General features: G+C 35.3%; 2 protein-coding genes and 1 pseudogene across 2 annotated transcripts; 2 read left to right on the top strand and 1 right to left on the bottom strand.

Annotated features, from left to right (window-relative positions):
• The first annotated feature begins 408 nt into the window (after positions 1–408).
• Positions 409–1576, top strand: LOC143555123 (protein IRX15-LIKE pseudogene; annotated as a pseudogene).
• A 693-nt stretch (positions 1577–2269) lies between these two features.
• LOC143555105 (uncharacterized) lies at positions 2270–4196 on the bottom strand. The gene is made up of 3 exons (XM_077044729.1): positions 3773–4196; positions 3593–3699; positions 2270–3312 (listed from the first exon to the last, which is right to left on the bottom strand). The coding sequence occupies exons 1-3, from the start codon at positions 4190–4192 to the stop codon at positions 2697–2699; spliced, it is 1143 nt and encodes a 380-aa protein (XP_076900844.1). The 5' UTR covers positions 4193–4196; the 3' UTR covers positions 2270–2696.
• Positions 4197–9404: 5208 nt separating this feature from the next.
• On the top strand, positions 9405–11891 carry LOC143555122 (cysteine proteinase mucunain-like). The gene is made up of 4 exons (XM_077044743.1): positions 9405–9939; positions 10391–10626; positions 10709–10849; positions 11513–11891. Exons 1-4 carry the CDS (start codon positions 9480–9482, stop codon positions 11783–11785), a joined length of 1110 nt encoding a protein of 369 aa, XP_076900858.1. The 5' UTR covers positions 9405–9479; the 3' UTR covers positions 11786–11891.
• The last annotated feature ends 1193 nt before the right edge of the window (positions 11892–13084 follow it).

Raw genomic sequence — 13084 nt, 5'->3', positions numbered from 1 at the left:
ACCGATTAACCCAAAATTAATCAATGAAATGGAAACTAGCAATTACTCAGGGATTAATCGACGCCTAGTCGAGATTTTTGCAACAGTGCCTGCACTAACCACAATAAAAGGTATACTTTCACCTCTACTTAGCCACTATAGTAATATCCATGCATATTTTAAAAAATATGAATTCATTTAGGATCAAACAATCATATACTCTACTTACATTATTACATATATAATATTATAACCATAAACAATTCACATATGAAAAAAACTAATACATTTACTAATTAGGTGCAGAAGCCAAATTACAGATGAAATCTCACTATCCAATATGGTGGCTTAGCCATTTTTACGTACCCATCAATCCCTTTTGCTTCAACCCTTATTTGCTCCTCAATCCAACTCTCTTCTTTATAATAACTCAAAACTCTAATCTTCAATCTCACAAAACCAAAACACATTAACAAACATGAAGAACACCATTAACAATGGCAGTACCAAGCTCATCCTCCTCCACCCCTACATCCAAAAACAAGGCTCGTCCAACCGCCTCTACTGCCTCATCGCCACCGTCACTATATTCACCATAGCATCCCTCATCACCTTCATTTACACCCGCGAATCCTTCATCACCACTGCTACCGTCACTGCCTCCCCCACCATTGCAGCCGCTACACTCGACCATCAACTTCCTAAGTCAGTTGCTAAAGCCTTAATCCACTACGCTGCCAACACGAACTCCTCAGAACACATGTCGCAAACCGATATTAAACAAATCTCTGACGTCCTACGGCAATGTCCATCGCCGTGTAAGTTTCTTGTGTTCGGGCTCACGCCCGAGACACTTTTGTGGAACGCGTTGAACCATAGAGGACGGACGGTTTTTATAGACGAAAACCGTTATTATGCAGCTTATATTGAAGAAAAGCACCCGGAGATCGAAGCGTATGATGTGCAGTACACGACAAAGATCAGTGAGCTTCATGAGCTGGTGAATTCCGTTAGGGAACAGGCACGTAACGAGTGTCGGCCGGTGCAAAACTTGTTATTCTCCGAGTGTAAAATCGGGTTGAATGATTTGCCTAACCAGTTGTATGAGTTGGATTGGGACATTATTCTGGTGGATGGACCCCGCGGGTACTGGCCCGAGGGGCCTGGGAGGATGTCAGCAATCTTTACCGCTGGCGTCCTGGCCAGGAGTAAAAAAGGTGGCAACCGGAAAACACATGTTTTTGTTCATGATTATAAGCGGGAGGTTGAGAGGGTGTCGAGTGACAAGTTTTTGTGCAAGGAGAATTTGGTTAAGTCGTCGAAGGATTTGTTGGCTCATTATATGGTGGAAAGAGTGGTGGAGGAGAGTAACAGCCACCAGTTCTGCCGGAACAACTCGGTGTCGACCAAGGCGAAGGCAGCCTAGCAGGCGGTGTTGGGTCTCTGGCTTATTGCTGCATGGTGTGTGTTTTATGATAGCCGCTGTAAAACTTGATTATTTATGATTAAGATTTGAAATTTTGGGTTCAGATTTGAATAAACATTCTTGAAGGATTTGTGTAAATGTAACTTCTTTATGTAAAGAATCTTTTGTATCCATGTCCAGTTCCAAGGATAGATAAAAAAGAATTTGTGAAAGTATGATTCATTTTATTATTTGTTTAACTCAACTCCATTCTTGTCATGTACTCGATCGTGGACCGATTACCCGAACCCAGAAAAACCCGAAAAAATCAGGACGTCAGGTATGTACAGGGTATGGGACTAGGTGATACCCACCCAATTACCCGAACGCATTTACCTGAATATACTAATATAATATATATTTAGAAAATGTAAAATAAATACTAAATAGTGTGTACAAAATGTCAAAAACTTGAAATTACTACAATAATAGAATTGTTAGAAGTGTACTTGAGTAATTTATAAGTCAAATTGGTTGTTGAGGTGAACTTAATATTAAGTTTTGATTAATTGGCATTCAAACGGGTAGATTTTAACCGCATAAGATTATAAATGCGCATACTTGATACTTGTGTACATGATAGGTACCGATTAACAGGTAACAAGGGAGTATAGGACCGGGTATGGAATACAGTTTTGTGATTGTGTATGGGACCGGGATTACCTATACCCAACCCATAGTCATAACTACCCCCAAAAATAGTTTGCCGAGCGTTCAGTTCGTTTACAGCCCTTGTCAACCTTAAACTTGAGTAAACTCAAATTAGCCAACTATGTATTTGAGTGGATTCAAACGAAGCCGTTAGCAACCCTTTTATCTGCCCAAACCAACTCATTTATTGAAAAATAGGTAATGAGTACCGAATGTACTCAAAACTTATAACAAGTGAAGATTAAGTTTGTAAAGACTTTTATGTAACTATTCAAAATCTACGTTATATATGAATGCGAATACATTTAACTAGAGCTAAAAACGAGTCAAGATCTTATCAAGCACAAATCAACTATGTTTTCTCATCATGTCATCACAGTCAACTGTCGGAAAAATGAAGATAAATATTGTTTAAGGTCAAAACCCCCATTTTTCATCAATTTGAAGATCTAATAAACTAATAAATTCATGTGAATAAATAGGAAAATGTTTACCTTTCCAATTCCAATCGCTAACTCTCTGCACAATGAACCTGCACTCCATCTTTATCCTCAGTTTCCAAAACAGTTTCCTCACAAACTGGCCTTGAGACGCCAAGAACTCAAAGCCGATCAACCATATCATACAAAAACTCAAAGCTCAATTTAGACTGCTTATTAAGATCTTCCCTAACATGTGGATGAACACTAAACCATTCTCCCAACATCTTATGAACATGAGACCTAATCATCCTCCATGGCACAGGATACTTCTCACATAACTTCAAATACTCAACCACCAAATCACCCTTATCAACGGTCCTGATTCCTTCAAATAACCCCGGGTTTTCAAGAAGGGATTCAGCTGAAAGCACACCATCTGCACCCGTTTGCTCCAAACAGTTGTTCACATCATCCATGTCACGAATGTTTCCATTTGCAAGAACCGGGATATTAATAACATTTTTAACAGCACCTATCGCATCCCAATTTGCTCGTATCTTCTTCCCGTCTTTTTCGTCTCTAGTGCGCCCATGAACTGCAAGAAGAGAACAGCCTGCATCTTCTAGCATTTTTGCATAGTTTAGAGTGTCCTCTAAGTCGGGGAAGATTCTAATTTTGCAAGAAACGGGAACATGAAGGTTGTGAGCTAGCTTTTCAACTAATGATTTGATTAGAGGAAGGTTATCCATTAGAAACGCTCCATAGTTTCCCCTCCGGGCTATACGTTGAGGACACCTGCAGATTTAATAGAACTTGCAGGTCATCACTAGAGGTAACTTGCTCGATAAAACTGATATCGAAATACAATGATCATGTTATAACACTAGTTCAAGTATATTATCATGACTCTGTATCAACTGTACGCGAGAGATAACTTGCAGGTCATCACTACAAGGTTAAGAGCAAATTCTATATGTTTTGAAACTTAATGACAATATTCTAACATTAGGATAACTATATTCTAACTTATCAACATAAATTTTCTAAATATCATGCTTTTAATTATAAGTTATACCCCAAATTAATATCAATGTAATCGCAATAAGCTTCGACTCTGCGTGCTGCTTCTAGCAACATCTCCGGATCATTTGCACAAAACTGAACAAACAACGGCCGATCCTCCTGCGAATTAAACACACATGAAAGTAATTAAACATTTTCTAAACTCTATTAACAATTCATAGCATCACTGTACCTTGCAGGTAGTGAATTCCTGCGACCGATACTTCGCATTCTCGGAGAATATCCGAGAGTGCAGCATCGGAGTATACGCAGCGTGCGCTCCGTGTTTTCGACACAGCATTCGAAACGGAAGCTCCGAATTATCCACCATCGGAGCAACAATCAGCTTCGGTTCACCGAGATTCCTCCAATAGGCCAATGCCTTTTCGATCCGAGCCTCTCGGTTCAAGTATCCGCCCGGAGCACCAAAAAATGAAGATTCTGAGCTCACAGCCGGTGGCGGAGGAGAGGATGCTATTGAATCGGAGCAGAGGCGGTCGTCGGAGTCAGTTACGGCGGCGCGTGAAGTTAGGGTTTGAGCGAGTGTAGATAAGTCCATGTGTTTGTGTTTGGTGAGGATGTGGAAATTGATGACGGAGGATTTGAATCTCATGATGACGGAGGATTTGAATCTCATGATGACGGAGAGGAGGCGGTGGGAGGTGGCGCTCCGCCCATCGCCGCCGGAAATGAGTTTTGGAGGCAAAAGAGGGTTTTAAGAAACCGTTAGGGTCTGTTAGATGTTAGATATGATGTTTATGACGTTTTGCAAAAATCTGCCTAGGCACTGATTAATCGCTAGTCCCACTTTACTGATTAATTAAGCTCGTCAATCAATTAATCAGTCAACGGTCAAATCATACCAAAATAGGCGGTTTCTGGCGAAATTCCAGCAAAAACCAATAGTTTCCAATGAAATTTCAACCAATGATCGGCCAAAATATGTTTTTGTATGTATGAAAATTACATTTAAAAATGTGTGCGTGTATATATAAAACTGAATAATATACATTAAAGTCCGATCCGATTAATCGTTGGTCCCCACCCCACCGTCCGACTAGCGACTATCAGTTTTTACAACACTGAGTATATGGTATCGGGTCGGGTCGGTAATCGGCTTTTCGGTTACACGTAAAAGTGCATGGGTTAAACACTCAAAATCATCCTTCCCTATAAATAAATACTGAGAATGAATAGTGAGAAATACATTTGGAATTTCGGTTTCTTTTCTCACAAAAATATAGGGGAAGCAAATTTGTAAACAAGAATTTACCAAATAGTGGAGATTTTAAAAGTATTTACAGAAAACAAACACATATCTTTATACTTTACCTGAACAAGGTATAACTCGTTACTTAGCCCAATCATTTCGTGATCAGGCCCGAAAAATAGGTCTTGCGGATTTCTAAGGCGTATTAACCATTTGAGTACACAAATTGGGTCTGGAAAGAGACAACCCTTTGGAGTTTGGTTAAATAGTCAAAGAGTAAAAAAGAGGTCATACTTTTTAATACTCGTTTTGATCATCTAAAATTTCAAAAATAGCCATATACGAACCTCTACTTGTTGTTAAAACATCTTTGAACACATGGTGTTGCTTCTAAGACTCTAAAACTAGATTTGTGTCTCTACCTGCAAAGGCGAAAGGACATTAGACAATGATGATATTGATATTGACCTACACATCAAGAGCACTGTTAGCCTCGCTATGGAAAAAAGGTTTATTCGTTGGCCGCATTCCGCCATGGAATAACTTTTTATTTGAGGAGATAACACAATAGTGTAATAGTGAAGGTATGTGATGTTGATCGGTTTATTTTTAAACATTTAAGAAATGCGTTAATATTATCATATAATATATTACTCTGTTGTTTTTATGTTTTATGTCTTGATGAAATCTCCAAAATGCTTGAGAACATGTTGAAATTTGTTTGGGCTGTAAATAAATATATACAATTTTTGGGCTAAACTAATAGATGGCCACTTAACAAGTTATTAAACTGGGCTAGGCCCATAAGCAACAGGCTTGAAAACCTTCTGGAAAGTAAAAAAGATAAGCTCATAAGTCATAAGTCATAATCATATATGTTGTTTGGAGAGGCACGCTTTACAAGGGGAACAGCCTTCTTGACTTGTGACTTGTGTTGGAAGCATAAGACCTGCAGGCTGCCATGTTGTGCATGTAGATCCAGACATGTTTGTTTGTTACATAGAATTCAAGATCTAACTAACGGCAATGGAGTTTACTGATTTACTTCGTTTTGAAGAATTACATAGTGACAATATTAGTTGTTTCAACTTTACTTCTTTTTATTTTTATTTTTCCATATTTGGGTGTGGGGTTTGATTTTGTATATTATTTAATTTTAATTTGTAAACTTTGGTTGATATGAATAGTAGAGTATATTTATGTGTCCTCTTAATGTAACGGTGTTAAACGATTAACTATATATTTTGAACATTGCATAAGATCAAATCTACTATTTGTTTCATCATTAGAAAACAATATGTTGTGGTCGGATAGTAGGTTGATAACCAATATGTACCCCATCATACAAGGTGAATTATTCGGCATAGAACCGTTAATAGATCAGTTGTTGATTAGCATCCATTAGATATCCATCATTCAAGTGTGTTAAACAAGACTATGCATATATAGCTTACTAGTGTAGTTAATCAAGCTGAATTATGCATGGTGTGCTATCATATCCGAACCGAACATGGAGGAACATAGGATCTAATTAGATGTTGCTCACTTGGAGAACTTAATAAACTCAATGGTCAATCACGATAAGCAAGTCCCATTAAAGTAAATTGTTTTGGCTGGCGAGCAGCTTTATACAAGAGATGCATTATCAAGGAAAGGAACTAACATCGACTCGTATAGTGTAATGGATGTGTAAGGTATTCAATGATTGACCTATCCAAAACATCCATACTTGTTGGCCTTTTGCCCATTAACATAGAGATTTTGGAGATAGATTTGTAGTTGGTGTAACATAGACCCATTGTCATGTTGCACACTTGAAGAAATAATGAAGATTCCAATTAACCCTACCAACTTGAACTCAAACAAAATAATAATAAAGAATGTCTTTTTTCAAAGATATGGTGCATATTAAAAGTGCAAAATAACAAGATCTTTAATTTCAATCATGTTGGCCTGTTGGGTCGAAAATAGAGCGAAAGTATAGTGTAACTCCTTAGTTGTTACTAATTTTTTTTATTTTCATTTTAGATTGCCATATTTTTCTAGTTGCTAGTAAAATCCTATTCTTTTTCATAGACAAAAAGATCAACAAAGTTTGGTCATCTGAGACACCATTGACAAAATGCCACCCACGTACCCATCATCAATTTCAAAGGAAACATGCCCGATGACCTGCTATGGTAAAACTAAAACCCCTACAACATTTTGTTATAAACGAGACTCAAACCAGCAATCATTACTAGAGAGAGTCGCCGAGGTCGCTAGAGGACCTTTTTTTTCAAACCGTGTATATTATTAACAAACCCCAACCCACAAACAGACCACCTTCACAACTCGAAGAAATGCCAAACGACACCCAAATAAAAGCTACATTAACTCAAAATATACATCAACTTGACCAATTTAATGTTTTAAGTTTCGACTTATATTTGAACCACAAAAAGTCAAGTAACTTAATACCTCATATATGATATAACCTCTTCAATCTTGACCCCCATGAAAAACCTCATTTTTTAATGAAATCTTGTAGCGGTTAAATATAATCTATAATATATATAAACGAAAACATAAAAATCCTACGTGTCGCGATATGGTCGCTCCCCCTTTTTTTGGAGTCACCAGATTTGCTTAATTTTTAAATGGAGGCTTCTCATGCATTTACCTGAATTCATTGGTATGGGTCTTACAAAACCCAGTTATTCCTTAAACGGGTTATAACATCTCTATAAATTAAAAATTATTCTCACCAAATTATAGATGTGAAAATTCTATAAAATAGGATATAACAAAAATTACTATATTATTTATTTTAAAAAATATGTATATTATTTAAATTAAAAAACCAATTTTATAGTGAAAAAATAAATGGGTCTTGGGTATCATCAAACCATAGGTATATTATTAACTTTCATAAATATTATTTATAATTAAAAAACCAATTTTATAGTAAAAGAAATAAACGGGTCTTGGGTCTCATCAAAACCATATAGCTTTTTAACCGGGTTATAATATTTCATTTTTTTGTGAAACAATTTATCATCAAATCAAAAGTATATCATTAACTTTCATACAATATAAAAATATATATTCAAAAAATAAATAAATATTAAAACAAATTATAACATAAAACAACCCCGTAATACAGGAACAAAAACTAGTAAATTATATATTTACGGGAGTCACAAAACGTAAGTCTCAATTAATGTGTTTGGCAGCAGGCTTTCGTGACCCCATATTGAATGAATCCTATTGGATAAACATGACGGCAAGATCTCCAACTTACCCTTGAAGATAAGGCGCTTTTTACGAGGTGTCTCGGAAATCAAATGAATCTTTCTATTTTTTATTTTTACTATATTTAAATTATTTTATTTTATTTCCATGAATCATCGATCTTCTGCTCCTCCATAACAAGACCCTGTCATGAAACTACTTCAATAAAAAATTAACAAAAAATTGTAACGTAAAAATCTTACCCCTGAACCGCAACCATAGCCAGGTTCATTTTCAAATTTCATTTACAAGAATTTATATTTATTGAAATACAAATATTTCTTATGTCTTTTTCTTAAAATAGAAATATTAGTCAATCTAACAACAGATATTAGTCAAATAGATACAAAAGGTGACGAAATCTATTCAACTTTTTATCTTTTCAAACAACAAAACCGTTATATACAATAATAATTATATTCATAACTTATCCCATACATAAGTTAAACGGTTTGGAGTTAAAACATTTTGGTTATGGTTGTAAATAAGTTTAAAAGGCTAATGTGTTTTATAAGTAGGTTGGATTTGGTTTAACATATCCAACACATTTCCATCAAGAAACTCATTAGAAAAAATTGTATATATTTAATTTTAGTCTTCTAAAACAATCGCATTATTTGTCTACCTTAAGATGTGAACGAATCAACACAAGGATTCCAATTAAATTAAAATGTAATTTAGTGTTCATGACTGACTAAACGCATTATAAATGATCCTCGTCGTCCTAGTTCTAGTCTCAGTAGGTTCTATATTCATAATAAAATCATTAACAATTTACAATCATTAATTTTAGTCTTCTAAAACGATCGTATTATTTGTCTACCTTAAGATGTGAACGAGTCAACACAAGGATCCCAACTAAATTAAAATGTAATTTAGTGTTAATGACTGACTAAACGCATTATAAATGACTCTCGTCGTCCTAGTTATAGTCTCAATAGGTTCTATATTCATAATAAAATCATTAACAATTTACAAACATTTCAGTTAAAAAAGCGTATATAAATTAAAGTTCATGACTAACTGAACACATTATACATGACTCCCGTCGAGTTTTATTCATAACAAAATCATTAACAGGTTTATAACATAACTTTTCTAGAAACTTTAAGATAAATGATTCAAACATATAAAACTTAACTTTGAAGTTACTTATAGATAAATGACATAATATATGTATTGTTCTTTCTTTACGAACCACACTTTACTATTTGAAGTAAATCAATGATATAATTTTCTTAATATATAATACCCAGAAGTATAATACACAACATTATTTAGCAGTAAATCAATAACCAAAAGATCTACCCTTAAAATTTCACCAACGGTAAAACAAAAACTTACCATGCAGTAGTCTATATAAACCCAACGAGTTCTCATTACCAAACCACAGCCTCTTCTCATTTCAAACACAACAATGACGACGGCTGCAACTACATACACCCTTCTCTTTTGTCTCATTTTCTCACTGACGTGTTTAACACGTCACTTATCCGCCGAACCAAGGCGGACAAATGAGGAGGTAAGAACCACGTATGAGTTGTGGCTTACTCGTCACGGAAAAACATACAATGCCTTGGGAGAGAAGGAAACTCGGTTTCAAATATTCGCTGATAATTTGAGGTTCATTGACGACCATAATTTGTCCGGAAACCGGACTTACAAACTCGGGTTGAACCAATTTGCTGATCTCACTAATGAGGAGTATCGTTCGATGTATTTGGGCACGAAGGCGGATCCTAAGCGTAGGATTGCTAGCCTGCAGCGAGGTGAGATTAACCTACGGTACGCGGTTAATGGTAAAGAGATGTTCCCTAAGAAAGTTGATTGGAGAGAAAGAGGCGCCGTTACTCCTGTCAAAAATCAAGGAGGCTGCGGTACGTTTTTAATTATTGGTGTAAAGTAAAATAAGACTACAAAATTAATATTTGACGTTAAAATAATATTTACTTTAAATAATGATTTTATGGTTTACTTAATTAATTGAAACGTTTGAAGGAAGTTTTGGGTATTTGCGTAAAGTAAAATTAGAGTAACATTTGACGTTAAAATAAAATATTTAATCCAGTTCATGATATTATCGTTTACTTAATTAACTGAAACGTTTGCAGAAAGTTGTTGGATATTAATGTAAAGTAAAATAAGAGTGACATTTGACATTAAAAAAATATTTACTCCCAACATTTATTTAGTTAAATTAATTGAAGTGATTGTAGTAAGTTGTTGGGTATTGGTGTAGAGTGAAATGAGAGTAACATTTGACGTTAAAAAAATGTTACTTTTAATAAATGATTTTATCGTGTACTTAATTAACTGTTACGTTTGCAGGAAGTTGTTGGGCGTTTTCGACAGTGGCCGCGGTTGAAGGAATTAATAAAATTGTCACTGGCGAATTGATCAGTTTATCTGAGCAGGAGCTTGTCGACTGTGACAACGTAAACAACGCCGGTTGCGATGGCGGAACGATGGATTTCGCTTTTCAGTTTATTGTCTCCAATGGAGGGATTGACTCCGAATCCGACTATCCTTACAAGGGTGTTGGGGACGTTTGTGATCCGATTAAGGTAAGTATTTAGTGTTAATTTATGAGTTTTGATTATTATTTGGTGATAGAAACTGGAATTGAAAGTGAAATTGGTTTTGCAGAATAAAGGTAAGATTGTTAGCATAGATGGTTATGAAGATGTGCCGCCAATGAACGAGAAAGCGTTGACGAAGGCGGTGGCTCACCAGCCCGTGACCGTCGGAATAGAAGCTTCTGGAAGGGATTTTCAGTTATATTCTTCTGTAAGTTTAAACACTTAATTCCTGTGTATTCATTTCTTTCTAAATGTAAACTTGAAGACGGCATGCTAAAAGCTTGAATCAAGTCAAGCTTAAAGGAAAGGAGCTCCATCTAAAGTTTTAAAAAATAAATTATAAATGAGTTGGAGCTTGAATTTCGATTACCAAACTTGAGCCGGCTCGTAAGAATAACCGATCCTATTATTTATATAGTTTTCATTTAATGTATATATAGTATTTATTATTTAATACATAATAAATGAGCCGAGATAAAACGAGCTCTTGAGCTGGGAGTAGGCTTTTAAAATAGAACTTAAAATGAACCGAGCTCGATCTCAAAGGCTCGTTACTTTAACTAGCATGGTTAAGCTCGGGCTTGGCTCACCCAAAATATAAAGTATGAACAACACATTAGCATTTGTTTCAACTCATTTATTGCAAGTCCCTAATTTGTTTTAAGACTTCTACACCACTCGTTTAAATTAATGTGCGAAGGAGGTTGAATTCAAGTTACACAATTTGAAGTGTGTATGAGCGAGGCTTATTTTGACATAAACAAATAATAAGTCGGTGTTTTCAAATATTTAACCTATTAATCTGACACAATTTACACTCATAATCGAAACATATATAATCTATAACTATTTTTATATTTATAAATTTCAGGGCGTGTTCACTGGTTCATGTGGGACCGAACTAGACCATGGTGTAGCTGTGGTGGGATACGGTTCAGAAAAGGGAAAAGACTATTGGATTGTAAGGAACTCGTGGGGGCCAAATTGGGGTGAAGACGGTTATATTAGAATGGAGCGTAATGTGGTCGATACACGTGAGGGCAAGTGTGGGATAGCGATGATGGCTTCTTACCCGGTCAAGTATGGAAACAGGAACCCAAGTATCTCAAACAACGTTAATAGTCACCAGATAAGCAGTATCTAATTATAGTTATTATTATTATTATAATTAATATCAAGTGTAATCATATTTGTGTTCTTTGATATTTATCCTTTGATGTATTGTGATGGCTTTTCTCATATCTTTTAGTTGAATGTACTATGCCTTTCACGAAATTATATATATAATTCTAGAAATGGTTTACTTGTTCACATAACATGATTGGTAACAAATTTGCATTACATGACATATAAAGACGTTGGATGGTTTAATTCAATATTAAAGTTAACTAATGCAAGTGATATTAATAATCTTAGCACCGCATTCGGAGTTATGTGTGTTTATAAAATGTTTGAAACTGTTTAAACCAAAACAAGTCAATTGATTTAGCCATTTAGGTGCGCACTAAGATTCAAGTATTCAACCAAATTGATCCATGGAAATGCTTTGAAAATAAAGAAACAAGAAAGATGTGTTTGTAACAATTGTAGCATGTTGCTATGATACCGAGGCCTACTCTCTCGAATAAGGCAAATCATGGTGGGTGAATTTTGGTGCCCACCTAACTCTTATGACACAACATTTTCATGTTTCATGAGTTCTGAGCAAACAAACCTAACTATACACATGGGAATAAGTAATTGTACAAGTAAAAGGGAAATAGAAATCTAGTATAGGTTTTAACTTGCCTGAAGTTTATAAACTCATTCTCTCTAAAGGTTAAATGTTTATTGATCTTAGTTAGCATGTTAGTGGAATATTTAAGTTAAATGTGAACGATATTCTAAATAACAATATGAATGTTGCGTAGATGACTAGATCTAGTGAGGCATTGGCTAGTGTTGCATACCAAAGCATTATGAATATCTAATACTCGTGATTTGATGAACATATGTTCAAAACTATTCCTAAGACGTGTGAAATGTACACGTCAACCTTTTGAACATGGTTTTGACATGTATCAAGTTGAAGGCAATCGGCGCGGGTTGATGTGAGAATATCTCGTTTTTATGTTTATAATTTAGATGAAGATCTCATGGCGCTTCTTTTTTTGAAGGAAGCTAATAAACTACCAGATAGACTCCAACTAAGAAAACAATACTTTGATTACCACTTGGTACGAAAGCCATAAGAGGTAAATGGTTTTTAAAATACAAAACAAGAATCGATGGCACATTTGTAAATGTTAAAGCTCTATTAGGAGTCTTAGTAGCCAAATGTTTTGCACGTAGGCTACTTTGACACATACACTCCTATTTCATGAACCGCGACCATTAGAATCTTGATTTCCTTCACTTCTAGTTATAAACTTGTGATTCACCAAATGATTGTCTAAGACACGAA

This window comes from Bidens hawaiensis, unplaced genomic scaffold (assembly GCF_021521415.1).
Source record: "Bidens hawaiensis isolate Kalapana, Puna unplaced genomic scaffold, B.hawaiensis_p1.1 tig00017971_1, whole genome shotgun sequence".
NCBI lineage: Eukaryota > Viridiplantae > Streptophyta > Magnoliopsida > Asterales > Asteraceae > Bidens > Bidens hawaiensis.
Note: the sequence above shows the minus strand (reverse complement) of the source record. Positions and strands in the feature narration are given on the sequence as shown.